The sequence below is a fragment of the Bremia lactucae genome (genome assembly GCF_004359215.1).
Source record: "Bremia lactucae strain SF5 chromosome Unknown BlacSF5_NotPlaced_19_SHOA01000004.1_2068294bp, whole genome shotgun sequence".
Classification (NCBI taxonomy): domain Eukaryota; phylum Oomycota; class Peronosporomycetes; order Peronosporales; family Peronosporaceae; genus Bremia; species Bremia lactucae.
Genome location: NW_027152031.1, coordinates 1,345,268 through 1,370,739, shown reverse-complemented (window position 1 = coordinate 1,370,739; position 25,472 = coordinate 1,345,268). Strand labels below are relative to the sequence as shown.

The window sequence follows — 25,472 nt, the reverse complement described above, 5'->3', positions numbered from 1 at the left end:
TTACTATTATCTAGTAATTGACCATCCCCTTAAGTACCAAATGTACTTAATGGGGACTGTGTAACATTAGGGCAACTCTAGCCCGTTACAAAGATTGAGCTGCATACGGTGAATTTGGTTCAGGCACAAGGTCGTGGTGGTCCCAGTGATGATTACTCGCTGAGCGTTTGTGCTCTATGCATAACATTTTCTATTATGCATAGGCAAGGCTGGAATTGTCGTTATGTCTCAGAAGGGTGAAGTGTCACTGGATATCGAGGCAGAATCTGTAGAGGATCGTGATACTTGGGTGAGTTTTATGAAAAGATAGTGCAAATCTTTGGCTTACAAATTTTCATACGAGTAGGTTACATTTTTGCAATTTGTTTGCGAGGATAGCAGCCCCGACGCAGAATCCGAAAATGTGGCGCAATTCTGGTTCGAAGTTTCGTAAGATGGTGGAAGATCGCGCAAAGAACACAGTGTACTGGGTGAAACGTACACAAGAGCTCGAGCAACGAAAACAGGATTCTGAGAAACGAAAAAGAGTTTGCTGGCGTTGGAACGAAATACACGGCACTAGCTATGAGCAACAGGTCTGACTCGTCGAGCAATGTTTAGTATCTGCCACATTAATTGCTATCCTTTAAAGTCTTTGTTTTAAACTTTCAGATTAAATTAAAAGCGTATTTTGTTCGTGTTATTGTAATTGATCTGCATAGTCTTAACATCCACGTGCAAGCGTCGAGCAATAAATAATATTGATAATTCGTCTGAAGCATCAGCTGCGATGGATGTGTCAAATGAAGCCATTGACTGCATGCCGAAATCTCTTCTCTCGTCACCAAAAACCCCACGAGCAGTACTTAATGGTAGCTTAAAACACCTGTAAACTGCCACCCACTGATGAAAGTGTATAATGTTATAAAAAGTCACTCAGGGTAGAGTAATGGTAACGCTTGAAAATGTTGGAGCTCTTCGACAGACAGCGCTCGCAGATGAGCATCTTGTACGTGAGCACAATTTGAAGTACAATTTTTACTAAGTTGTAAGCGGAGGCTGTTGCTACTCGCAGATGATCTGCATCTGCGGAGTGGATGTAACGCGGGATTGTAGCAATGCTCAAGTGCTGCGGGACGCGTTGCAAAAGATGGTTCGAATTAAAATGCAAATGGGAACAAATGTTAGTAGCGGCGTAATTTTCATGCGAGCAAGGTCGATAAATGCTTCTATGTGCTTGCAGCATCAAATATGTCTTGCAAGATTTCAGGCGTCAAGCCTCATTATCGAGCAAGAGGTTGATAGTTTTGACTCGTATTCGTGTTCGCTTACAAGTTCTGATTAGTGGAGCGGTACTTTGAGATTATGAATGCAGTTTACATCCGACATTGATCTTTTGGTAGCGGGCGTGTCCAGCTTGATCGTCGCAGCTGCTCAAGAGGACGTGTTGGATCTGGATGCTTTAATGGCAGACGTCGCTCGCTACTTTGACGCCCAACGACAACTGGTCGAGCAGACGTATTGCGTTCTGTCTTGATGATTGCTAATTCATACGAACGTATGTTTCTACAGGAAACCCAGGCTACGTTGTCATTTCGCCTGCTGCTGATCTTAAGACAAATGAAGGGGGTACAAACGTTTTGCTCGTTCGTTTAATAAGCACGTTAGTTTGACGGCTTTTTTGTTGACCTAAGTGTCCGCGGCTTTACATAAAAAGCCAAGTTGAAGTCACGCCAGCAAATCATTTGGACGTCATTTATTGGCACCAAGATATGCCGACGCAGGCAGCTCAGGTTGATTTCTTTGGCACAACCTAAGCGTAAATACGCTGACATCTTGCACTGATGCTGCCTTTCTAGAATGTGCTTGACCAGCTTTGCGCATATGATACCAGAAACCCACTCGCCAACTGTTACTTTTTAGAAGTCAGTGAATCATTTGAGCGATTGCACCAGGTAAGGTTCATTGATTAAAAGGCATCAATCAACATGCGATGTCATTTGAAATGTATATCTTACACCTTACTTGTTTTCTTACTCGACTGACTAGACGCTCGTACTAATGTTGTCCCATCCAGCACATCGATTGAGTCAAACTGCTGCTGAACAGCTTCTGCTGTCGTGCTTTTCACCAAGCATAGGGATCGGCTCCTATCAAAATTAAATAAATGGGTAGACCTGCTTTGAGTGCATACGGATGAAGTCGTTCCATCGTCACGATTGAGGCAGACAGCAGGCTAATGATGGATCCTACCAACACAATAGCCGTATCTGAAGCGGCCGTAAATTTTTAAGAAATGTCCGAGAAAAAGTCAGAGATGCCTTCGCTGTCTTCCAAATTGAAACAAAAGTCTGGATCGGTCTGCTTCAAGACGAAAAGACGTGCATTACTAAGAAACATTTTGAACACTTTTAGAACAGTCAAATGTCTTAATACCTTTAACGGTGCAAGCTTAAATATTCCGCTATCCGAGTCGTATGAATTCTGCTGTACAAAAAAAACAATACAAGTAGATTAAAATTATCAAGCCGCCAAAGATGGTAAAATCCGAATGACGAACCTCGTCTAGAGGAGGTTCAGGACTTAGAGGCTCTGTAAATGGTACAGAATTCTTCGTCAAATCGCTATTGCTGTCAATTTGTTTCTCACCCAGCCGTCGAACTAAATACACATCCACGGGTCCTTCTACAATTGAAAAAGCATGAATGAGCCGGACATAACACACCTAATGAGCTTTGGGATCGTTACCTGTAGACTTGAGAAAGATCTGAAATCGGCGTTCTCCAGCCTCCATGCCCTCATCCGGGTCGGGCACTTCTAGTGTTGTACCTGGTGGAGCCTTTATGGCCATGACGCTCTGATCTGCAAAACTTTCTTGTCGTCGCATATCATCGTGTGTAACGTAGCAAAAATTTTCAAAACTGCCTTTGTCAAATGCGTCTTCCTCGTATAATTGCCGAATGCTTTGGCTAACCGTCTTGATATGCTGATCGTACTTGAGTTCTTCTTGCCTAAGATCTGAAATGTTCTGTCGAAGGTGGTCCATACCTTGATAGGTATCGGTTGAACCGGACCGTCCGCTTGCACCCCTGGCAACATCATTATTGCAATTCCTAAATTGTCAGTGCAATCTAGCCGCGAACCAAAATGATCCTTTCTCGTACTTCCAGTGAATGTTGTTCTTGGATGTCTTTTCTATCAGACCAATTCCTTCTAGCACGTTTGTGATATCGTAAATACGTCGTTTCTGTCATTCAACAGCATTAGAAGTCAACGCCATCACATGTGTTGCATTGACTTGCATTTCTGATACCTGAACGCCAAGCGATTCTGCTGCTGTGTTTAAATCTAAGTCCTTCGATGGTACAGCTTGGATTAGCTCTACGAATCGCTTTGTCAGCAAGCCCAACGAGTTGTCGTATCTGCTTGCAGGTGATGGTTTGGACCCTATGCATCTTAAAGCGTCAGATAATACTGACATTATTGCTTTTGAGTGAAATTGAGGTAAATACTCCGTGCACTGGGACTGGGCGCCTGTGAGTTGGACGGCGCTATAGACGACACCAGAGATCTAGACACGCCATTTGCATTGATCGAGACTGGCAAAACCGCAGAAGCTTCATGCTGCGCTTTACACCGCTTCAATTCGCGCTTAAAATCATCACTTAAGCCTTTTGATTTGACCATCGCGTCCGCCTACCGCCGCAACTTATCCGTGCAATATTTCCGTTCCGTAAAATGACAGTACTCAACCAGCAAACAGCATAGAGAATACTGACGACGTTAAATGTGAAGTAGCCCACTTTTGTATCAAAAGAAAAGTGCCACATCATCGCTAAAATGGCGGTGCGCAAGGATTCGGATGACGAGATGATACTAAACGGTGCGTACACTAACTTTGCTGGCAGCCATTGAGTGCGTGGTTGCTAAGGCAATAATGCAAGCAGATTTGCACATAGAAACGGGCGACCAGGTCGCAGTTAAGAACTTGTTGGACGACACTATAATTGAGTTTTTCAAGGAAAAAAAGGCTTATAAGCTCCACTACGGCTGGGACAACGCTAAAATGATTCTTATGGGGCTAGCAGTAGTCATAGCGGCTGCATCCCACTTTTACAAGCACCCCACCGTCTCTGAGGAAGTCTTCGTCTATTCCTGCGTCATTGGGTATGTTAAAAAAAATGAATTATTTGCACCGATAATCTTGAATGCTTTTTGAACAAATTGACTCATAACAAGTGCGTATTGGGTAGATATTTTATCATTCAAGGGCTTCTGCTTGGTTACGTCACGTTCATAGAAAAGGATATTCTCGTGCGGATGACACGATCGGTACGTGACTTAAGAATGCTAACCTTGAGCTTTCGATGAGGCAAGGTCATTACTGAGTGTATTGGGATGGCTTAAAGCAGAAATCAAATTCTGGCACAGCTATACTGGTGCGGACGACATTTCCTTACACGGATGCACACTACACCATCAGTATCCATCCAGCTGACGCAAAGGGAAAGCAGCGAAAGGAGGAGTTATACATTGGTCGTTACTTCGACAAAGACGGCTATTTTAGCAAAGAAGCATTCACGAAGGACATTGAGGCTGTTTTGTTGCGTTTTGAAACTAAGGACAAGAAGCAATAAATACCTCAAGATATGACTAGATTTGCCGATTAGATGTCAGCTTCTGGATTCTTGTAGGCTACCATGGCATTGACCATGTGGACCTGCCCACAAAAATAAAACGCAGCTTAGCTGAATGAAAAAAAACAATGAATAAATCATACAACCAGTCCAGTCTATACCTTTGTTGAGAACGAACGCAGACGCACTTCAGCGGAGTCCTTTATAAAGCGAGGATCTGACTCTTCCCACAGTGCAGGTACTTCAGAGTTCTTGTCAGTATATACGAGTAGGTCAAACGTGCACTGCTCATCTAATAGTGGCAAGAATGAGACGCTTGCTGTAATTTGACGAATAATGGCCTGGATTTCAGCCATGATCTCCTTTTGTGGTTTTAGAGCTGGTGCACTACCAATTGATATCACTCAGCGTGCATTAGAAACCAATTATTTGGCAACATCATAATGTTTGTGTTTATGAACCTTTCGCCAACACCATCTTCCGCATGGACTTCAAACGCCCATCGCTCTAGAACTTCTTGCGTCTCAATTCCTGTAATGACTAGTACTAGCTTCTTTGCTTCTCCTTTTAGCAGCCAGCCTACACACAGCATAGCACTGCTTGAGCGAGACATAGATGCTCCAGCCAAAAAAAGAAATACGCACTTGACAACTGGTGAAGGAATTTGGTGAAGAAGTCGTTAAGTTTGTCATCGTCAGTCACCAGCATGTTCAAACCATATTTCTGGACTTGCTTAAAGCTTTCAGCAGGGTATATGCCTCGCTGATATAGAATGCTACAAGTTAAATAAAAAGACGTACATCCCATGACCCGCAACCCAGTAAATACAAAACAGGTAACGTACGTATTAATGCTGTACGAAAAAAACTCCGTGACAATCTCAGTGGAGCCTTTAAGCGTGATCAGGTTCTCTGAGATTTGTGCTGTTACCTTAGTTGAGTGAGTTAAATGATTGCAAAAAAATCAGTTCGTTTTAGGACGCAGCGCCTAGATTGTTTGCGCCTGCGTACCATATCGTGATCGATTTTTAAAATTGTCATTACAGTCTTTCCACAGTGTAATCCTGGCAAATCGAATGCTTAACCACTATAACGAATTTGGTGCAACTGATCAACACTCAACGGAAATTATTCCGCATTCTGCCTGTAAAAATGCCGATGCAGGTCGTTGTTGATATGAAACCAATAGAGCTCTTGTTTGCTGATTTGCAATATTCGGACAGCGACGAGAGAAAGAAGAAAAGGAGGAAGGGTTGAATTTGAGTGACGTTGAAGTTGATGACGCGGAGTTAGTCTTCATGTCTGTTCTCTTCGACCGAGGCGAGTTCGGTGTTGCAATCTACAACGCACAAACGGCAAGTCTTAAGACGCTGCAGCACCAGATTACCGACACATCGGAGCTAGAGGAGGTAAGGTTGCTAGTTGCTGGATTTTATATGATTATGGCCATCTGAACTACAACTATTTTAGATCATTGAGCGCCTGCATACGCAATTTGAAGTGAATCACGTGATATTTTCCTCCAGAAATGCTAGTACAAATGGGCTGCTTCGGATTATCAAAAAGCTTGACGACATGCATCAGACGAAAACAGCAATTAGCATTCGGAAGGTATCGTACCCTTTCGCGTGTGATTGCCCGTTCTTGTCATCTGATAGCAAGAAATTTGTAGCATTCAGGTACAATTAAATGGATAAAGTTGTCGTCAGCTGGTATCACTCTAGTTGTCGAGCAGATTTCAAATATTTAAAAGCTTGCCAAGCGATTGAGCATGTTCAAATTGGAGCTGTTTCGAATGAGTATAGAGCTCGGACATCGCGGTAAGTGGCGTTTCATATATCTGAAGTTTACTCAAGCGATGGACTTTACAACATAATTACTAATTGATTGATAAGACGAGAAGTATCTACTTTTATAGGGAGGTTTTTCAACTTTGACAATATTCAGCTCATTCGCGCTACAGGCGGTAAAAATAAGCTAATTGAAATATCCGACTTTGCGCTTAACGTATCGTTTTGCAGCTTTATTGCTCTATTTGCTCACCGAAAAGGTACTCATCGATTTTCAGAACAAGGAAGCCTACTTACTTTCTCGGCAACTTTTCGCAGATTGGAAACCAGTTGGACGACGTGGAATCTCTATATCTGTCAACTGTCGAGCAAGTCGCTCTTGACGGCTTTATGTATATTGATAAGTCCACGCTATATTCCCTTCAAATTTTCAACCATGTGAGCTTGTTCGAATTATTAGTATATCTACAAAGTACTTTACAAATCAGTATTCCTGCAGGAGGCACATCCATCACTCGTCAAGGTGAAAAGTTTTGCCTTATATCATAAATTATGGCTGACAATAAGAGTTATTAGGGAGCTGGCCGAGCGAAAGAAGGCTTTAGGTGATATAAATTTGCCATAAGCCAACTTACTTGCGCACGCCTCCTCACTGATATGTCCATACAGTCTTTTCGGCCTTCTCAATCGCACCGTGACAAAATCTGGTGGCTCTATGCTGCGCCAATGGATGCTTACCCCGCTAGTAAGTAGTGCTCACATTAATGAGCGTCAAAACTCTGTGGCTTTTTTCTTCGACGCCGGTAATGACGAATTTCGGCAACTTCTGGTATTTTTCTCGTGTTATAGTTGATGTCATCGTACCATCCTAATAGTATAATCAAATGTAGCTTAACAAGTTAAAGCACTTTCGCGACGTAGCTGGAATTTTTCAACGCATCAAGCGACGCTGCGCTTCAACCGGTGACTGGTGCCGATTTATCACGTCGATTGGAAGTTATCTGGAAACACAGTAAACTTTGCTATTTCCTCATGCCACTGAGTTTTTGATATGACAGCAATTTGTGTATGGCAGGTCTCTGATCGAGAGCGCCAACAAAACAAATTCTTCATCACTGCCAAGCGTATTCTCGAAAGTGATAGCTGAGCGTGAAATTATTTACCTTAGCAACTTGCTTGGAAACGTTGTGGATTTTGAAATGAGCCAATTAGAAAGCACAGTCGTCGTCCGAAGCGGTGTGTCTGAAGCCTTGGATGCGGCGCGAGAACGCTATGAAGATCTGGACAATGTATGATACTGTCGATGGGATCACCAAAAATTACATGCTTATTATGATGGCAGGTTCTAGCGGAGGTCGCGTTTCAGGTTCAAGAAGCCAACCCAGTTTTGTCGTCGATTACAGTGCAATACATTCCTCAAGTAGGGTATGTCATTTGCTGTGATTCGCCTACAACATTACCGGAATTCGTATTTCAATTTCAAGAAGACGACACAACCTTTTATTACAAGGTAAATACTACGAGATTTTTGTTGGGGTCACAAAGACAATTGTTTGTATCATGTAGGATGCCTGCTGCCGGGATTTGGATGAGTCAATTGGAGATATTTTTGGTAAGTTAAGGTTTACCTCTTTTTAATCCTATTCGTAATACCTGACACGGATGAATTGCAGGATACATTCTTGATATGCAAAGAGGCAAGATACTTTCTGTAGAAATAACTTTAAAATTGGCGTGGTCGAGCTGATCCTGACATTGCAGAACTTCTCGAAGAACTTACAATGGCAGTATTAGAGTACGAAAGCAGTATTCATGGTGCGCACTTGTGTTGTAGATACTTGAGTATAAGTTAGCATGACGCGCAAGTTGGTCATCATAGAAATGACCTGGATGATGGCGTATCTCGATTGCTTGGTATCGTTCGCGTCCACCGCTAAAAGCTTTAATTTCTCCCGGTACGGCTGAATTATAAAAAGGAGGTTTTGTGCTATTTATATTTTTTTTGCTAGGCCAACTATTTCTGAGGGTAAAACAATGAAGGCAACCCAAGCACGCCATCCTCTCCAAGAGTTACTTGTCGAGCACTATATCCCTAATGGAATTTTTCTGGATTCTACTGATTCACTGAAAATTGTCACGGGACATAATGGATCAGGTCATCAAATAAAATGATGATGTCAGACGTTTATTTACAAAGCTATTGCTTTAGGCAAATCCGTATATATGAAAATGGTCGGTCTACTGCAGTACATGACTCAAATCGGATCTTTTGTTCCGGCTGCGACAGGTACGTATCAATAATTAATTTTGTGACAAGTAGATGCTTAGAAATTACGATTCTCTGTAGCGGAAATTGGGCTTGTGACAAAATTATTTACCAGGATTCAGAGGTGAGAGTAGTAATCAAAACAGTGTAAAAATCGAAGCTAAGCATTCTTACAGTATTGAGTCAGCGACGGTACCCCAGAGCTCGTTCACGATCGACTGCAATCAGGTACAGCAATATAAAAAATATTTTGTGGTTTCTCAGAGGGGCAAAAAGCTAATAGTTCGATTTTTTAGATGGCATGGATGCTTAACCACGGAGATGATCGCTCGCTGTTTTTAATTGATGAATTTGGGAAAGGTTTGTATCAAAATGAGGTGCCGTGGCCGGTAGCTAATAACACTTAATGATTAAAGGGACGGCTGAACTCGATGGAATAGCGTTACTGGTGCCCCAACAGACGTGATTACTATAAATGCATCGTATAAGCTTATTTCTGCTGAAATCACAGAGTTCGATCATCAATTACCTGGCCAAAAAGCGGCTAAAAACAGGAAGACCACGGGTTGTGTTGACTACACATTTTTTGGTGCGCACTTTTATTTTATTGAAGACGATAGTAGCAATAGCGCTTAATGTGTAAAAAGGAAATTTTTCGATTCAATCTGCTCGAGGCAGAACTCATAGTCGACCAGCCAAATTTACAAGCTAAGGATGAGTTTCCTGAAGGTTCGCCCGACAGAGCACGTATAGTTTGTACAATCATGGCCTCAACAGCTCAACATGACTCGCATTCTGCAACATCGAACGTTGTTCCTTTGTACGAGATGCGTCATGGTATTTCAAGTCACAGCAATGCCTTAATGTGCGCTGCAAAGTGCGGTAAGTCAGTATCTCGGGGAATGTGAACGATATGAAATATCATTTTCCGTAGGAATACCGGAAGAAATGGTCGAGCGAGCCCAAAAAGTAATGGACTATGTCAAGCGCGGTGAACCAATTCCGACTCGACAGATGTTCGAAGGGCCATCACCTGAGGAGCAGCTCAGTGCGTTTTTTGCATCGATTGATGACTGGCACGCTGCAGGAGACGATATCGTCTCAAAATTTTTAACAATGGCACGAGTAGGCACACAATAAAATATTTAATTTTTTATTCACTGCGTTTCGAAGCAAGTCCTCTACACAATTACTCACTGCACAATGTCTCAACGTTCACGCTTAAAAGATCCTCCAGCAAAATATCGTGATCATCGTGGGCAACAGCATCTCGAGGAAGGTTCTCTGGTGGTGGTAGATAGTTAAGGTCGTCAATCACGATTTCCTCTTCCAGCTCCACGTTCTTAAGTTCAGAGTCCCACAGTGTCTTTTTCTGCTGCAGATCTGGCGAAACCCACGGTAGTGGATGAGGCTCTTCGCTTTCTACCATAGCCTTTTCTAAGCTATCATTCCAGTCGTCAACGATACGCGTGGGATCGAAATCGTCCGTGAGAGTTGGCGTATAATCCTTCATGAGATCTTGCCAAATATCATTGCTTAAGCCCTTAATATACGTCGACTTTGCTCTTGGAGATGTCAGTCCGCCATATGCTAGCTCAATATCCTGTAGCATGCAACTAAGATTGAAAACACGTTCCATATTGACCAACATTCAAGCAATTACCGGAATTTTGATCGGACATGGCGGCATAGTCGCATTCTTTAAAGAATTTGATTGTTTTTTCAATGAACGAGATGGCTGAGAAATTAAGGTTGGAGAGTTTTCAGCCTTTTCTCTCAACGGTGTCTGATGCACCAATTTACTGGCGCTGCGCTTTATCTTGTGTTCACTCAGCCCAATTTTGCTTCGTCCGATGTCAGCCACATTTTTACTTCCATGGCGAATACGCTGCTTGTTGGAGATATCACTGAGCACGCGCCTACTATATATGTTGCACAGAATGAATCATCGTACTCGATTGTACAGATAGACCACACGCTCATTAGAAATCCCAACTAACCGGTTTTTAGACGCTTTTCTTGGAGTAATCTTTTTGTCCGTGACGTTGGAATCATCAGAAGTTGAAGTAATCTTTTGCTCCGTGACGTTGGAGTCATCATGAATTTTGAAGCCACGCTTCGATGCTGAATACTTGTTTGCATCTGAGAAGAGGAGAGACGCAAACAAGTTGGCATATCAAAGGAGCTTTGATACGTGGCTATCGAGATAGACTGTGATCTACCTGCAAGGCGCTGCTTGCCAGCAACGCTACTGTTGGTAGCAACGTCGTTGTCCAAGTTCTCCTTCTGTGTGTGTAGCATGTCCATCGCGCTGTTTCGCACTGAAGTTTGAATATTTCAAAATACTCTCTTCTAAGACTAAATAGCCCTATTTCATAATTACAAGTGGATTCATAAAATAAGATTAAAATAAGTGAACAAAAGGTTCAATTATGTGGCGTCGAGCTCTCGCATGTTCCGCGCCTGTACTGCGGTCTTCACACCCTATATCTGGGTCATTAAAAGCACTTTGTCGGCCATCATTTGCCAATTTGCCGTCGACTTTCCTGCCCATAGGTCACTTATTGCTCAGGCGCCCGAGTGGCCGCTGCTGTGGCGTTGCAACTCGAAGCCATGACGACAATGACATGCCCGTTCCATCTGCGAATTATAGCAATTTTGCGACTACTGCTGCTGAACTATCTGGTGCTCCGGGTGTGCAGGGCTCTGGAGATAAGTTCGTTATGGTATACACATGCAGCATCTGCGAGACGCGGTCAGCTAAGACCATTAGCAAGCATGCCTACTACAAGGGCGTGGTGTTGGTGCGTTGCCCCGGCTGCGAGAATTTGCACCTTGTTGCCGACCGGTTGGGCTGGTTCGAGGACAACGGAATTGATGTAGAGAGCATTTTGAAGCAAAAGGGAGAGAAGGTCCGTTTTGCCACCGCTGAGGACGTACTTGAGCTTACCGAGAACGGTATTCTCGGGCCTTAGAGCAACTTTTACAATAGCAATAAAGATCTTTTGGATAATAATACCGAATTGTAGGATTATGCCTCTTGTTTCCGAAAGAGCCGAAATGGCTGCATACTTTTTTGTATCGCTATTCAACCTGGTGATAATTATCGAAGTCCACTCAGTTTTCGGTGAGATGCTGAAGCCACACCCGCCGGCCTCCACCGCGAAACATGACCTGCTCGTGCGTATTCACCTGTACAGAAGGGTTTGCAGATGCAAGCTTCGTTGTCTTGGCTAAACGCGTTGAATCGACCGTACGGTTCTCAATGTGGTACATGCGTTTTTTGCTCTGATTCTGATGCCGGACCATGTGCTCAGTCAAACTTTCCTCCTTTCCATACACTCGTGAGCATACAGGACACTTAAACCATTTCTTGCCATTTTTCATCTCAATTATCGGTTGCAGCTCGTCAGGAAAAACTACAGGTGCCAAGTTGTTTGTGCTCTTGGTCTTTTCTTTGTCATCTTCTAGCTTTCCTGCACATGTATGGAATTGCATTCCGCGGCGTGCATTAAACTTCATATCACACAGTGAACAGAGAAAAGGATGCAGTTTCTTTTCATCCACAGCTTTATTCGGTAGCAGTGCTAGAGTGGCGATACCTGGCTGCTTGTTCTGTCCAATACGAATACTATTCTGTGCAGAATACATTTCTTTACTCGTCTCCATGTAGGCTGCAATAACGCAGCCAGCCACCATTGCATCGAATTGGTGAACGTGCTCCCGCACATCACGAAATTCGGCAAACATTTTCTTTGCCCGACTTCCCACAATTTCATGTAAATCCAAATTACTCATTGTATGGTCAATCAATCGACATGCTTTTTGTTTCATCTACAGTGATGCCACTTCTGTGAATAGAATCTGGATGCACCACTTGCAGGTGTAATGAACGCACCTGATCCTTGTACCCAATTCGCGTCCTCCGCTCATCCTTACCCATTTGACTGAGGTTCATTTCGACAAACTCTGCCGCGCGTCTTAAATTGCCAGCCATCTCGCCATCCTAGATCAAATAAGCACGCTTAAATTCATGCTTTACAGTCCACGTTGTTATTTCAAGCTTTATACCTGCGAAATGAGTGTTCGCAAATTATGCCCAGTCGAAAATAACTTATTGGGCGCAGGCCCATGGTGTGACTTGTCCTCTTCGCCTTCAAATTTGCGGTACGCACTACCTTCATGCACAATATGATCCTGTACAACCGTACCACATCCATTGCCGTCAACACCGTTGCAGATCGTGTCTCCACGTGCGTAGTCGGTTATAAAATTGTTCTGCTCGGTATTACCGCAAGTCTCGCATCGAAATCGCGGTGCTGAAAGTGGCCCAAGCATTGCAAAAACAAAAAGACAGTATTTTTGTCAACTGCAATGCTGGATTAAGGCAAGCCTCAATCCAACGTTTACCTGTCTTTTGCTCAGCATCCAGCTCGGAAAATTCGTCGGCATCCGACTTGCCGGCCTGCCTCATTTTGCGAATGAGCAGCATTACATCATTGACCTTAAGCTCGGGTACAAGCAGATTCACAATACGATCTTCCATAGGCAAAGCCGGTCCATCGGCTTGTCTGGCAGCTCTAGCAGCAGCAGCACGTGCTGCTGCCTCCTTCTTAGCTGCTGCTTGCTTTGCCGCCTCCGCTTTCTTCTTTTTGTCGTTCTAAAATTCAGCCTTGTTATTCCATATGTTCCTTGAGTTTAAGTGGAATTATACTTTCAGAGTTTACGAACCATGACAAGAGGTTCATCGTCCAGCGAGGGCCGGCCGTTGGCCTTCGCGGCTGCGTTAATCTCCACTGCGGCCACAAAGCCCGCAAACACGTCTACAGTCGCGCCATTGTTTAAAGCTGCGAAAAAGTCATCGGCGCCAGCATCGATGTCCATTGGTGCCGATGTGGTTGAGAGCGTAGCCAAAATGAACTTACGTGCAGAGGGGGATAGGAATTGTATTTGGCCAGTTTATGATGGAGAGCTCTCATTCACAGCGAAATAAAATTACATTTAATAGCTCTGAAATTTTATCTTTTTTTTTTTTTTTTAAAACTGCTTCCAAATAATTGTATTTAAGTTTTTTCATGGTGAACATTGAGCTTTTACGATGAAAGCAACACTGACCGCATGCGATCTCCAAATAGCTTTTAAATTCGTGTTAACGATAAACGATGCGCTCTGAAGGCATCAAGGAGATTTTGCTATGCAAAATCATGAGTGAAAAATAAGAAATTGCAAGAGATTTTTTTACGAAGGATAGAATGTTGTGGGCATTCACATTTTTCTCACCGCTTAGCAATGGAAAATAGTCGCCAGCAATGAAAAGATGTTGAAAGCCGAAAATGATAGCCTTCTAATGTTTACTCTATCCACTCCTCGCTACCCCTGGGATTGTGCTTTCGACAATCTCGTTACTTAACGACGCGAGTCGTGATGTCCCTTCATCATGCGTATCACGTGAAAATTAAGCGTTGAACGGTGCTCGGCGGCGCGGCGCTTCCTCTTAGCATCCAGCACAAGCATCATATTGCGCGCTTCGCGTTTGCACTGATTTTCGTCAAAGTCATTCCGTTCTAACGCGTCCAAAAAAGAAAGTGTCTCGGTTTGACCGTCGGTCCTCTCGCGAATGGTACGCAGCGTCATGCGCTTGATGTGCTCCACGTTGATCCCGCGGCCAAGCTTCATGGTGTGAAATTTAATTTGTGACAAAAAAAGGAGTTTTACAGTGAGTCCATAATTTTGAGTACTTTTTTTATATGTTCATTAATTCACCATTTTGATGTCGGATCCTGTCGAGCAAAGCAAGTCACCCAATGACCAGAAGAAGTATCGACTACTGACGTTGCCCAATGCTCTGCAGACGCTACTGATCTCCACGGCCGATGTTTCCCATGTGGCGGAAGCCGTAGCTCATGAAAGCGAGAGCACGGCTTGCGACGCGGAAGAACACAGTCACAGCGAGGATGACAGTGATTATAGCGAGGAGAGCGAGAGTAGCAATTTTGATGGTGATAGCGAGCAGGGAAAAGATGCGCCGAGCTGTCGTGCCGGTGCATGTCTCACAGTGGGTGTTGGTAGCTTCGCCGAGCCTGAGGCGCTGCCGGGTTTGGCTCATTATTTAGAGCACATGCTGTTTATGGGCAGCACTAAGTATCCGGATGAAAATGAGTTCGAAGCATTTTTGAGTGCTCATGGAGGCTACAGTAATGGGGCGACAGACACTGAAGTGACCAGCTACACATTTGAAGTGGGACCAGCGAGCTTGGAAACAGCACTTGATATGTTTGCACAATTTTTCATCTCTCCGCTCCTTAAGGCTCAAGTTCTGGACAGGGAATTATCCGCTATTGAGTCAGAATTCAGTCAAGCCTTACAAAACGACCGAATTCGCTCTCAACAGGTGCTGTGCGATGTGTCGCCAATGACGCACCCATACCATCGGTTCAGCTGGGGAAATAAAAAGAGTCTACAGACTGAGCCAGAAACGTCCGGTGTTGACGTGCGTCAGCACATTGTAGACTTTTATGGTAAGTTCTACTCTGCCAACATCATGAAGCTTGTTGTTTGCGGCGAAAACACGCTAGACGAGCTAGAATCATGGGTGACCAAGTCATTTACTGCGATTCCAAACAAGAACGTGGAAATTCCATCTTTTGATTCAGCAGGGCCGCCATTTGGGGCTCCGGGTGCAAGTCCTTCGTTTCTTTGCAAAATTGTTCCTGTCCGCGACATCCACACGCTTTATCTTGATTGGATGATTCCCCCTGTCTTTGGTCAGCATCACCAAAAGCCTTCAGACTTAATTGCCAGTCTGTTGGGTCACGAAAGTCAAGGATCTGTGTTATCTCATGTAAGCCGATTTGCTTACTTTATTACCCATAGCTCAAAGCAATACTAATGCCAAAAATATTTAGTTAAAGAAGCGCGGATGGATCTCCGCGATAACCGCAGGAGTCACAGACACAGATGGTTACGACTGCGGCACCTATGCCGCGAAGTTTGATGTCACCATGAAGCTTACCCTTGACGGTCTATCTCACTGGGAGGAGATTGTTTACGTACTATTTGAGTATTTGCATATTCTCAGAGTAAATGGCTGCCCTGAGTGGGTATTTGACGAACTAGCAGCACTAGCCGACATTTCGTATCGTTTTCAAGAAGAGAGTAGCGCAGTCGAAAGATGCGAAGAGCTGGGTGCAATCATGCAGGTAATTTAGAAGTGGCCGTATTGTCGTTTTTTGACAAAGTTTCTAATTCATTTTTATACTCAGTCGATGTTTAAAGTACCTGCAGAAGACATTTTGCGCTACGATCTTTTTCAGGGTTCATTTAAGAAGGAGCTTGTTGAGAAATTGCTTAGCTCCTTGACCGCTGAGACCGTTTGTTTATCGATTGTTTCCCAAACCTTCGTTCAATCTACTGAATTTGTATCAAAGGTATACCACGAGAGAAACAAAATTTTAATGAAGTCCTTGCTTTCTAATATTTGCATGACGTTTGGCCATGATGGTAGGCTGTTACGGAGGAGTGGTTTGGCGTCCGATACTCGCGAGAAAATATTTTAGACACCACCATGCAATACTGGAAAAGTGCAGGATTGAATTCAAAGCTGCATCTGCCGCGTCCAAACCAATTTATTCCTAGGGATTTTTCAATTGTTGACGCAAAAAGTGTGAAAGACCTTGTGTGCGAAACGACGGCGTTTGGCAAGCTGTGGTACAAGCCGGACCGCGTGTTTGCCACACCTCGTGCTCATGTTGCACTGATGTTGCACTTGCCTAGTGTGGTGGTCAGCGTAGAATGTTGGAGTCATACTCGATTGTACGTGAAGATTGTTCGAGATGCGCTCAATGAATACGCGTACCATGCAAATGTGGCTGAGCTCATGTACTCGCTTCAAGTGAAAGATACGGGATTGGAATTAATCTTTGGCGGTTTCAATGATAAATTACACCTTCTTGTGGATGTAGTTGTTGCAGCTTTGTTTGACACTGAAATTAGTGAAGCACGATTCGAAGTGCTACAAGAAGAATTGTTGCGTGAGTCGAAGAACAGCATAACGAAGGTGGCACAGAAATCGAAATATATGCGATTGCAACTTTTGGAGAAACGTTCTTTCCCTTTGAAAGAGTGTTTGAAGTCGATCGAAAGCGCGACCGTCGATTCGCTAAAGAAATACGTATCAAGCCAGCTATGGAAGGGCAAAGCGTGGTTGGACAGTTTCGTACATGGCAATATATCCCAAGCAGGAGCGACCGCACTGATCGCGAATGTCGAAAAGCAGCTACAGCGTGTATGTGCACCACTGCAGTTTTGCGATTTCCCTCGACGCCCTATTAATATTGTTCCACGAACTCCCGTCGGACTTTTGCTCACGGAACGTAGCGAAAACGAAACAGAGACAAACACGCAGGTTGAGTTTTACTATCAGATCGGGCCATTGACTCTGCGTAGCTTGGCCTATGCCGATTTGCTACATCAAATAATGGGGGAACCTCTGTTTGATACTCTTCGCACGAAGCAGGAGCTAGGTTATGACGTTTCTTGCACTGTTCGAGTCACAAATGGTGTTTTAGGCTTCAGCGTCATGGTTCAGTCGTCATTGTTTGCAGCACAGTATATTTCAAGATGTATTAATCGCTTCATGATTGACTTTGAAGAGGCGATTGAGATGATGGCGGACAAGCACTTTCAGGACCATGTCCAAGCGCAGATACTTTTAAAGCTTGAACCTGATCACAACCTTCTAGAAACAACGCAACATTACTGGTATGAGATCACAACGCGCCGACTCACGTTTGATATCAATGCTCAGCTTGCAATGAAGATGGAAACCTTGACGAAGAGCGAGATGGCACAGTGTTACCGTAAGTGGATTCTTGAACGCTCTAAAAAGTTGATTGTACACGTCATTGGTCGTAGCAACGCAGCTGAAAATTTAGCACGTCAACAAGGTAAAGTTGCTTGTAATTCTGAGTTTGCGGGGCTGCATGCCTCAAACCAAGCCACTCAGATAAGCGACTTGTATCAGTTTAGGTCTGAGCTACCTTCATACCCTGATCTTATTGAAAGAAATAGTGCCGATGATGCAAGATGAGAGGATAAGCTTATTGAACTTTAAAGATCACGAAATAGAACTGGGCTGATTTTAAACTTATTTCTAAAAAGCTACATGACTGGTGGACGCAGTAAGAGGTTGCAGACCGGTTGTTATTAATTAATTTCGTCGGCGCACAACATCTTTAGATTGAATGTATTCTGTAAATTGTCTCGGCCACCTGAAGCTCGCCGACGTAGAAAACCATCTCGATCGTCAGGTTTCCCTTCCTCATGGAAATTCTTCCACTTGTATCGGGGTGTGCCGTTACATAAATAGTATTTACTATAATAGGAATTACAAATATTATTTCCTATGAGAGGAAAAAAATAAAGAAGTACAAAATTATTAGTTTTTATTAATTTTGACTTATTACTTCCAATATTACCAAATTTGGTAATATTGACGCAACAAGACATTAGTTCTATTGATTGGTTAATTTAAGTTTAAAACGACCCCGCCAATCGTTAGAATACATGCTTAGGCGTTGCGGAAGGAGGCGCATTGCATAGTGTGTTATTAATGTATCAAAGCCAGTAGATCGAAGATCGTTATAAAAAAAGTTGCTTATTAATGCACTTTTACTTTTTTCTATTCTAAAGCCTTTAAATTTGCCTTAAGTAGCTAAGACTTCTTAGCTACTTAGAACCTCTGTAACGGGGTGTATGGTAACATGAAATTAACGCTTAAAGGGTGTTCGTTAATATATTATCTAAAAGGTAGAGAAAATTTAGAAAATATTACTTTACATAGTAATATTCGGAACACTTATCCATTGGTAGATACAGGCCATTATATCAACTTTCTCCGCGGTCCAGTCAGCGCTGGACGCGCGCAAAGAGAGAGACAGATAATACTTTATTACATGTTTAGTATTAGTAGTTAATAAAGTTAGTATTAAATAGATAGAAACTAGAAGAACTTAATTATATTTAATACAGTTATCTTTTAACCCTCATTAAAACAAACGTTTTAGAAAGTCTTCTTCTGCACGTACTAATGTACATGAAGTGACGTGAGGCACCACTCGCACTGAGGCAGCGCGTAGTGGACTTGTACCGAAGCATGCGAAGTGGACTTGTACTGAGCAGGGCGAAGTGGACTTGTACTAAAGCAGGGCGAAGCGGACTTGTTCTGAAGCAGGGCGATGTGGACTTGTACTGAAGCAGTACAAGTCGGCAGTGCACCTTTACATCTGGTAACACTTCGTAGTCCGTCCAAGAACCACATTTCTATCATCTATCATGGACATGTCAGATGATAATGGAAATACGCATCACGTTTCGCGTGATAACTACTCCTTTTTAAGTGACATAAAAAGAGTACGGTCAAACGAATGAGTTCGACCGTAGGGAATGATGCCATCCTGGCCATGCTGTCCGGCTTGGACAGTGATGCCCTCCATTCAGCCATCGCCAAGTTCATACAACATGAACTTGACGAAGCGAAGAAAAAGGTGGCCTTGCGTAATCAGCAAAGCTCTCAACAGGCAGAACTGTTGAGGTTGCAACAGGTACAGACCTCTGTACCTGGGATGACGCACACGCGTCGTCCGGGAACCTGAAAGATTGGAACCTCTAAGTATACGGGAATCGAAGAAGACTCCCTCTTAAAATAGTTCGTCGAGTTGGACGATGCCATAAAGGCTCGTCACACCATCGACGAGCAAATGCATGTCACATTTTCTCATTCAAAATTAATTGGTCGTGCCAAAACTTGGGCACTAGGCCTCAAGTGCGCGATTCATATGTCTCTGGGTCGCTAGAGGCTTTAAAAGCCCGGCTCAAACAGACGTTTAAATAGCCTAGGGCTGAGTTCAGAGCTCGATCAGAGCTTCTGAAACTCAAGCAAGGAAGGCGTGATGTCCAAGCTTGTGCTCAGCACATACGACTCTTAGCGAGTTAAATCACTAACAACCCAGTTCATGAACACACGTTGATTACGGTGTTCATGCAAGGTCTTACGGAATATACCGTGAAGACCCACCTGTTCCGCTTGGAACTGGATACGCTAGAAGAAGCAATATCCGTTTTGGAACAGGAGGACTTTAGCTTGAGACAGGTTCAAGCTAGCTCGTCATCGTATCGTCCTCCAAGACGACACGATCTTGGAGATCCAGAACCTATGAACTCTATTATGTCGAAAGCGAGAAACGTCGCTCATCGAACAATAAGCGATCGCAGAAATGCAATCGCTGTCAAAAATTGAGACACTACGCTCATGAGTGTAGTGCCTCACGCCCAGTACCGAGAGAAACTGAACGTAATTATCGACCTAACACCAAAAAAGGCAATGGTCGTGGGTCCGACGTTGTTGCGAAATCGCAACAACGAGGCGGACTGTCAAAAAAACGGTTAAGGGCAATAGGGGCGCAATGCCGTACTAATCCAGCAGCCTCAAGAGAATTTGCAAATATCTTGACGAAAGTTGCTCCAGACACGCAATCATTATGTGTCTCTGCACCTGGCGATGATGTGTCCCTCATTACTTTGAAGTCGAAAGTGACAAATGATTTGTTACTTAGAGCCCTAATGTCCTGTGAGGCGTCGAATAATTTTATTCGTCGCCAGTCGCTTGAGGGTCGTAGGCTCAATGTTGTTGAGCGCGAAATCCCTTCAACGAGGATGACGGTGCGTCTAGCGACAGGTGCATCGATAACAGTAATGAAACGCGAAGTGAGATTTCACTACACGTTAAAAGATTTACAGCACGATGATGATTTCATCGAACTGGATTTATATGGCAAATTTGATGTCATCCTAGCTTTACCTTGCTCAGAAAATATGAGGTAAGAATCAGCTGGCAGCATCGATCCGTAAAGATGCCTGCCACTTGTTCATCAGATGGCCATCGTCCACAAGCGTGTGGATGTACAACGAGTGAGTGCGATGGCCTCACTTGTGGTACGGTCGTTAGTACGACTGCACAAGATCACAGTGATTACTTATCATACTGTGGAGTCAACTACCGGCGGCTGTGCGAATGCACAGGCAGCGCCGAAGGCCCACCAATCGAATAATTGGAAAAAATTGAAGACATGAATGTACGCCTAGTGGGCGACATTCAAGGAAGATGCCGGTTGTCCAAAATACACAACACGATGATCCTAGGTCGAGTAGACAGTCGACAGTAGAAGACCCGACTGTGAAAGCGCAATCACAGTCGGAAGACGTTAAGGGAATAAGTCTTCACGTACTTGAGGAGAAATCTCCTCAAATAGTTAATGCTGAAGTGACTAGACTTCAGCATCCCGAGGGATTAATCCCTCGGCAGTCTGTGGATAAATCCCTGGAAAAAACCGTGACATTAAATGTATTGGTTAATGGCGGATCTAGAATAGGCGCTTATACTCTTCATCTTATGCGCCTCCGAAGTAAACTCCGGAGATAACTCAATTACCTACCGTAGAACCCAAGCGGTTCTTGAGAGATCTGCATTGTGGTAGAATCAAGCAGATCTGCCTTCTCGTCACAGAGGACGAATACATAACCGATATTCGGTCAGCGCTAATTTTTGCGGAGAACGAACGGGTTCTCAGCAGCTCATCGATGGACGAAAGTGTCCTCGATGTGAAGACTCGATACAGTACTCAATCCTGGGAGTCACTTAAGACAAATTCTTTACACAAGAATTCAATTGAATTCAGGGAATGTATTCCCTGAAACAGTTCCAAGCTAGTCGCTTAAGGATTAAGGCACTCGACATGAGATCGAGCTCAAACCGGGCTCGAAGTACTGTGACATGAAGCAGTGGCGACTGCCTCGTGAACAAGTACTTGCAATCGATAAATTCTTTATCGGTCGATTAAAAGCGGGCCATGTAAGGGAGTCAACCTCCCCACATAGCTCTCCGACCTTATGTGTGCGAAAGGCCACAGGAGGGTGGCGGATAGTGCACGCATTCAATAAACTGAATGCTGCAACGGTACCGGCTCAAACGCCGATACCTAGAAAAGACGTAATCATAGACGGTATGTTTAAGAGTACCATCTTTTCGTCTATGGATTTTATCAGACCTTTATCCGTGAGCGGAACATCCCGTATATAGCAGTGAGCACTACCAGTGGGATGCTCTGGGAATGGCTAGTAATGCCACAGGGGCTTAGTAACGCCCCTGCAACATTCAACAGATGCGTAACGAATCTGTTGAGGCCGGTGCGAGAAATCGCGAAGCGTTATTTTGACGATGTATTCGTCCATAGCCGGGCCATGGACAGAAAGCTTGAGCTTCTCGATGGAGCCGTCGCTGTACGCTTGATCTTTAAAACTCACTTCGTTCAGATAGCGTGTTGTCCTGCCGGTAGACGGACGTGGAAGTTCATAAAACTCACGTTCGTCAGGTTCTTACACTTATGCGAAAGCATAAGTTGTATGCAAATTTCAAGAAGTGTATATTCGCTGCAAGCGAATTACCCTTCTTGGGTGCATCGTCGGAAAACACGGCGTGCGCCCTGATCCCGAAAAGATCAAGGCAATTACCGACTGGCCAGTTCCAGTCGATGTCAAGGGACTTAGAAAGTTCCTTGGTTTAGCGGTGTACTTGCACAAGTACTATCGTAATTATGCAGAGATGACAGTTCATCTCTTTCGTCTCTTGGAAAAAAAGACGAGAAATTGTTATGGAACGCTGATTGTCAGCGTTCGTTTGAAGGTATGAAGCAAAGCTTGATGCAATCGCCCATCTTGGCGATTGCAGATCAAGACAGACCATTCCATGTGGTCTGTGACGCCAGCGATTTCGCAATCGGCTGCGCGTTAATGCAATTCGATAAAGACGGCGCGGAGCGCGTCGTCTGTTACCAATCGCGCCAGCTGCAACCAGCTGAACGCGATTACCATCGCATGACAAGGAACTACTTGCCATGAAATATGCATTGGCTAAATTTAGGGTCTACCTTCTCGGAGATAGACCGCTCATCGTATATACGGACCATGCGTCATTACGCACGGCCGTAAACAGCCCACACCTCTCGCAAAGAATGGCGAGGTGGCTATCCTTCTTTGCGGAGTATTATTTCTCCGTCGAATATAAACCAGGATGACTTAATGTCGCCGCTGATGCGTTATCACGCCGACCCGATTTCGAGTCAGCAGTGCACTCCAACAGTGAAATTAATCCCACTTTTGCCACACTCACTACGAGTGTTCCGTCATTAACCTTAGTTGATGACATAAAGAAAGCCTTCACAGAAGATAAGGACCTTCTATGTAGAATGGATCATCTAATGAATCCATCCAATAAATCTTATCAAGATTTACCGGCTTTATATTGATCGTCATCCGATCGATACACAAAATGCAACGGCTTATTGTATTACACAGCCGTTGCCGGCGACACTCCACGTGTCGTCGTTCCAACTCACAATGGTTTGCGCTTGCGCATCTTGTATGAGTGTCACGTTGCACCAACAAGTGGGCATTGTGACGTGAGAAAACTCATCTCACAGTAAGTCGCGACTTTTACTGGCCCCGCCAGTATCAGTTCGTGCGCAAGTACGTTCGTGCTTGCGAGGTATGTCAACGGGTGAAGCCTAAAACTTCATCCTGTGCACCTTTCCAACCTCTATCACTTCCGGCAGAATGTTGGCAGTCCATATATATGGACTTCGTCTTCGGATTCTCGAAGATGATAACAAAAACAATGGAATCCTTGTTTTTGTAGACGGATCAGCAAGATGGTACATCTAGTTGCAGGATTAGAGTCGATCACGGCTCCGAGCTGTGCCCGTGTCTTTATCGACACGGTATTCAAACTCCACGGTTTACCTCGTGAACTAGGCTCGGATAGAGATCCACGGTTCATGGCGGAATTTTGGCAATCCTTTTTCCGATTTCTCGGAACACGGCTATCTATGTTAACCTCTGATCATCCGGAAACAAATGGTCAGACAAAACGCGTCAATGGCGTCCTCGAAGAGATACTTCGAGGTTACGACCAATCGTATCCAAATTGAAGCTAGTTTTTACCGATGGTCAAATTCGCCGTCAACAATTCGGTGCATGCGTCTACAACGCATACCCACCCAATCAGAGGGATCCTCTAACTTAAGGGGGGGACTCGCACGATCAAAACCGTTTCTGGTTCATGCTCATCACGCATCGAAATTACCAACGACGCGAATGATGTCGATATCGAAGCAATCGACATCGAAGAAGAGAAAGATCTCATGGCAGTGCGCACAAAGCGCACTGAAAAAGACAAAATAAATGAGTCGGCAGAGGAATTTCTGCTGGCTTGCGAATCAGTAGTCCGTTTTGTGCAGGATTACGTTGCTAGCGCAGTGGACCGGCAGAAACGGAACGCAGGCAAACATGGAAGAGCAAATGTTCTTTCATTTAAATTAACGATCTATAACTACTGTCTACGGTAAACTTGCCTAAGCATGTAGTCAATAATGTGGGTAGTAGAAAACTACTATTCAGGTTCATTAGGCCTTCCGTGTACTGCATCGCAGAGGCAATGCGTACAGAATAGAGTTGCCACGAAGGATGCGAGTGCATCCTACGTTTTACGTTGGTCGGCTCCGCCCGTACCAGCAGTACGCGGTTACTTTCACGGACGGATCTGATCACCCCTTTTAAGAATCCCCAAACGATTCTTGTGATTACGACCAGACTCTCATGCCGATTTCGAAGTTTTTCCGAAATCGCGATGAGCTGAAGACAGCTCGTCACGAAGAGCGTGATACTTCCATTTGTACTCCAACATTGAGTACGCACTTTTTGAACGGTCTTCCGACTGCTCGATACGGTGAGTCTGCACCGTCTGTTCCAACGAGTGACGCTTACCGCGCTCGTGATCAAGGCTCTCCTTCAATACATGGAGGTAGTGGCCGAGTTTGCCGATCTTTGACTCTATATCCGACGCATATGTCGGCTCTAATTTTTCCCTTCTCCACCACAACCATCCATGAATTCCCACGGTGGTCAACGCTTTTTGTGGAACGAATCGTAAACAACCGTGATGTGAAGGAGCATCGAACGAGTTATCTTGTTTGCTGGCGCGGTTATCCACCTTCGCATGAGACCTGGGAATCTCGGTCCCAGCTGGTTGTTGACATTGAGGGCCTTGTCCGTCAGTTTGACGATACCCATCCGATGGATCAGAAGGTCCATCGGAAAAAACGCGCTCCTGAACCTTGTAAATCGATTGCAAAACGTCAATTGCCTCGCGCATCTCGATAGTGATGTGAGCTCTTCCCCAGGACGAATAAAGGGAATAGACATCCCCTTTTACTCGCTTCGTGTTGTCAACACAACACGGACAGGGATCGCCCCACGTGAGGCAAGGAAGTCCTGCCTCACGAGACAACCGATGCAGTTTAAATCTTGCTCCGGTTGGAGTTCGTTTTTTAAATTTAACGCGTCGCGTTAAGTCTTTGAAGCCAGTCTTCACGTCCAATGTCTTTAACATTGTTAATGAACGCGTGTCAGGTTTGCATCAACGAGCTTTTATCTCGCTTGTTGTTGCCTGGTACCCACCGAAGCAGGAGTACCACAAGTACTTTTATCACGATTGCTTACGCCATCATCATCACCACGCACAGGGATGAGTGCTGGTGACGGCACGAGAGACAATGCTGGTGATGCGGAACCATCCCCATCGTCAGAACCAAACATGCTAAAGCGAACGCTATTAGCACGACTATCCGATTGAGCCCCTCGTTCGAAGGCTCACAATCAGCCGCCTGATGACGTTCAGGCGACTGTTTCG

At 44.4% G+C, this 25,472-nt stretch overlaps 9 protein-coding genes across 9 annotated transcripts; 5 read left to right on the top strand and 4 right to left on the bottom strand.

Annotated features, from left to right (window-relative positions):
- Nucleotides 1–434: 434 nt before the first annotated feature.
- CCR75_005612 (uncharacterized protein) lies at nt 435–738 on the top strand (the record flags this gene model as incomplete). Its single annotated transcript, XM_067963691.1, has 2 exons — nt 435–575; nt 652–738. 2 exons carry the CDS (start codon nt 435–437, stop codon nt 736–738), a joined length of 228 nt encoding a protein of 75 aa, XP_067822151.1.
- Nucleotides 739–777: 39 nt separating this feature from the next.
- Nucleotides 778–2,498, top strand: CCR75_005611 (uncharacterized protein). The gene is made up of 7 exons (XM_067963690.1): nt 778–851; nt 912–988; nt 1,055–1,162; nt 1,355–1,608; nt 1,674–1,772; nt 1,839–1,934; nt 2,029–2,498. Exons 1-4 carry the CDS (start codon nt 800–802, stop codon nt 1,514–1,516), a joined length of 399 nt encoding a protein of 132 aa, XP_067822149.1. The 5' UTR covers nt 778–799; the 3' UTR covers nt 1,517–1,608; nt 1,674–1,772; nt 1,839–1,934; nt 2,029–2,498.
- On the bottom strand, nt 2,269–3,666 carry CCR75_005610 (uncharacterized protein; the record flags this gene model as incomplete). The annotated part of the gene is made up of 6 exons (XM_067963689.1): nt 2,269–2,466; nt 2,540–2,664; nt 2,728–3,068; nt 3,144–3,226; nt 3,293–3,426; nt 3,492–3,666. 6 exons carry the CDS (start codon nt 3,664–3,666, stop codon nt 2,269–2,271), a joined length of 1,056 nt encoding a protein of 351 aa, XP_067822150.1.
- A 153-nt stretch (nt 3,667–3,819) lies between these two features.
- On the top strand, nt 3,820–4,776 carry CCR75_005609 (uncharacterized protein; the record flags this gene model as incomplete). Its single annotated transcript, XM_067963688.1, has 4 exons — nt 3,820–3,862; nt 3,927–4,146; nt 4,233–4,311; nt 4,392–4,776. The coding sequence occupies 4 exons, from the start codon at nt 3,820–3,822 to the stop codon at nt 4,614–4,616; spliced, it is 567 nt and encodes a 188-aa protein (XP_067821730.1). The 3' UTR covers nt 4,617–4,776.
- Nucleotides 4,646–5,656, bottom strand: CCR75_005608 (uncharacterized protein; the record flags this gene model as incomplete). Its single annotated transcript, XM_067963687.1, has 6 exons — nt 4,646–4,699; nt 4,778–5,003; nt 5,078–5,195; nt 5,261–5,391; nt 5,461–5,546; nt 5,627–5,656. The coding sequence occupies 6 exons, from the start codon at nt 5,654–5,656 to the stop codon at nt 4,646–4,648; spliced, it is 645 nt and encodes a 214-aa protein (XP_067821729.1).
- Nucleotides 5,657–5,756: 100 nt separating this feature from the next.
- CCR75_005607 (uncharacterized protein) lies at nt 5,757–10,855 on the top strand. The gene is made up of 17 exons (XM_067963686.1): nt 5,757–5,779; nt 5,839–6,024; nt 6,086–6,231; nt 6,348–6,665; nt 6,724–7,010; nt 7,075–7,417; nt 7,481–7,694; nt 7,748–8,220; nt 8,285–8,692; nt 8,753–8,795; nt 8,848–8,899; nt 8,968–9,031; nt 9,088–9,260; nt 9,319–9,553; nt 9,606–10,276; nt 10,337–10,595; nt 10,674–10,855. The coding sequence occupies exons 13-15, from the start codon at nt 9,147–9,149 to the stop codon at nt 9,809–9,811; spliced, it is 555 nt and encodes a 184-aa protein (XP_067821732.1). The 5' UTR covers nt 5,757–5,779; nt 5,839–6,024; nt 6,086–6,231; nt 6,348–6,665; nt 6,724–7,010; nt 7,075–7,417; nt 7,481–7,694; nt 7,748–8,220; nt 8,285–8,692; nt 8,753–8,795; nt 8,848–8,899; nt 8,968–9,031; nt 9,088–9,146; the 3' UTR covers nt 9,812–10,276; nt 10,337–10,595; nt 10,674–10,855.
- Nucleotides 10,856–10,921: 66 nt separating this feature from the next.
- CCR75_005606 (uncharacterized protein) lies at nt 10,922–13,610 on the bottom strand. Its single transcript, XM_067963685.1, has 5 exons — nt 13,403–13,610; nt 13,082–13,331; nt 12,743–12,990; nt 12,570–12,677; nt 10,922–12,505 (listed from the first exon to the last, which is right to left on the bottom strand). Exons 1-5 carry the CDS (start codon nt 13,553–13,555, stop codon nt 11,789–11,791), a joined length of 1,476 nt encoding a protein of 491 aa, XP_067821731.1. The 5' UTR covers nt 13,556–13,610; the 3' UTR covers nt 10,922–11,788.
- Nucleotides 13,611–14,077: 467 nt separating this feature from the next.
- On the bottom strand, nt 14,078–14,347 carry CCR75_005605 (uncharacterized protein; the record flags this gene model as incomplete). Its single annotated transcript, XM_067963684.1, has 1 exon — nt 14,078–14,347. One exon carries the CDS (start codon nt 14,345–14,347, stop codon nt 14,078–14,080), a length of 270 nt encoding a protein of 89 aa, XP_067821734.1.
- Nucleotides 14,348–14,441: 94 nt separating this feature from the next.
- CCR75_005604 (uncharacterized protein) lies at nt 14,442–18,110 on the top strand (the record flags this gene model as incomplete). Its single annotated transcript, XM_067963683.1, has 4 exons — nt 14,442–15,512; nt 15,577–15,870; nt 15,934–16,098; nt 16,176–18,110. 4 exons carry the CDS (start codon nt 14,442–14,444, stop codon nt 17,757–17,759), a joined length of 3,114 nt encoding a protein of 1,037 aa, XP_067821733.1. The 3' UTR covers nt 17,760–18,110.
- Between the last annotated feature and the right edge of the window lie 7,362 nt (nt 18,111–25,472).

What these genes read in the sequence shown, in the direction of transcription:
- CCR75_005611 (XM_067963690.1), top strand. Translation starts at nt 800, where the DNA reads ATGCCGAAATCTCTTCTCTCGTCACCAAAAACCCCACGAGCAGTACTT. An exon ending in CCCACGAGCAGTACTTAATG is followed by an intron (nt 852 to 911) that starts GTAGCTTAAAAC and finishes TGTTATAAAAAG; the next exon opens with TCACTCAGGGTAGAGTAATG. An exon ending in CGCTCGCAGATGAGCATCTT is followed by an intron (nt 989 to 1,054) that starts GTACGTGAGCAC and finishes TGCTACTCGCAG; the next exon opens with ATGATCTGCATCTGCGGAGT.
- CCR75_005607 (XM_067963686.1), top strand. Translation starts at nt 9,147, where the DNA reads ATGCATCGTATAAGCTTATTTCTGCTGAAATCACAGAGTTCGATCATC. An exon ending in TGTTGACTACACATTTTTTG is followed by an intron (nt 9,261 to 9,318) that starts GTGCGCACTTTT and finishes ATGTGTAAAAAG; the next exon opens with GAAATTTTTCGATTCAATCT. An exon ending in AATGTGCGCTGCAAAGTGCG is followed by an intron (nt 9,554 to 9,605) that starts GTAAGTCAGTAT and finishes CATTTTCCGTAG; the next exon opens with GAATACCGGAAGAAATGGTC.
- CCR75_005606 (XM_067963685.1), bottom strand. Translation starts at nt 13,555, where the DNA reads ATGGACATCGATGCTGGCGCCGATGACTTTTTCGCAGCTTTAAACAAT. An exon ending in GGATGCTGAGCAAAAGACAG is followed by an intron (nt 12,991 to 13,081) that starts GTAAACGTTGGA and finishes GGCCACTTTCAG; the next exon opens with CACCGCGATTTCGATGCGAG. An exon ending in GAATTGGGTACAAGGATCAG is followed by an intron (nt 12,506 to 12,569) that starts GTGCGTTCATTA and finishes GCATCACTGTAG; the next exon opens with ATGAAACAAAAAGCATGTCG.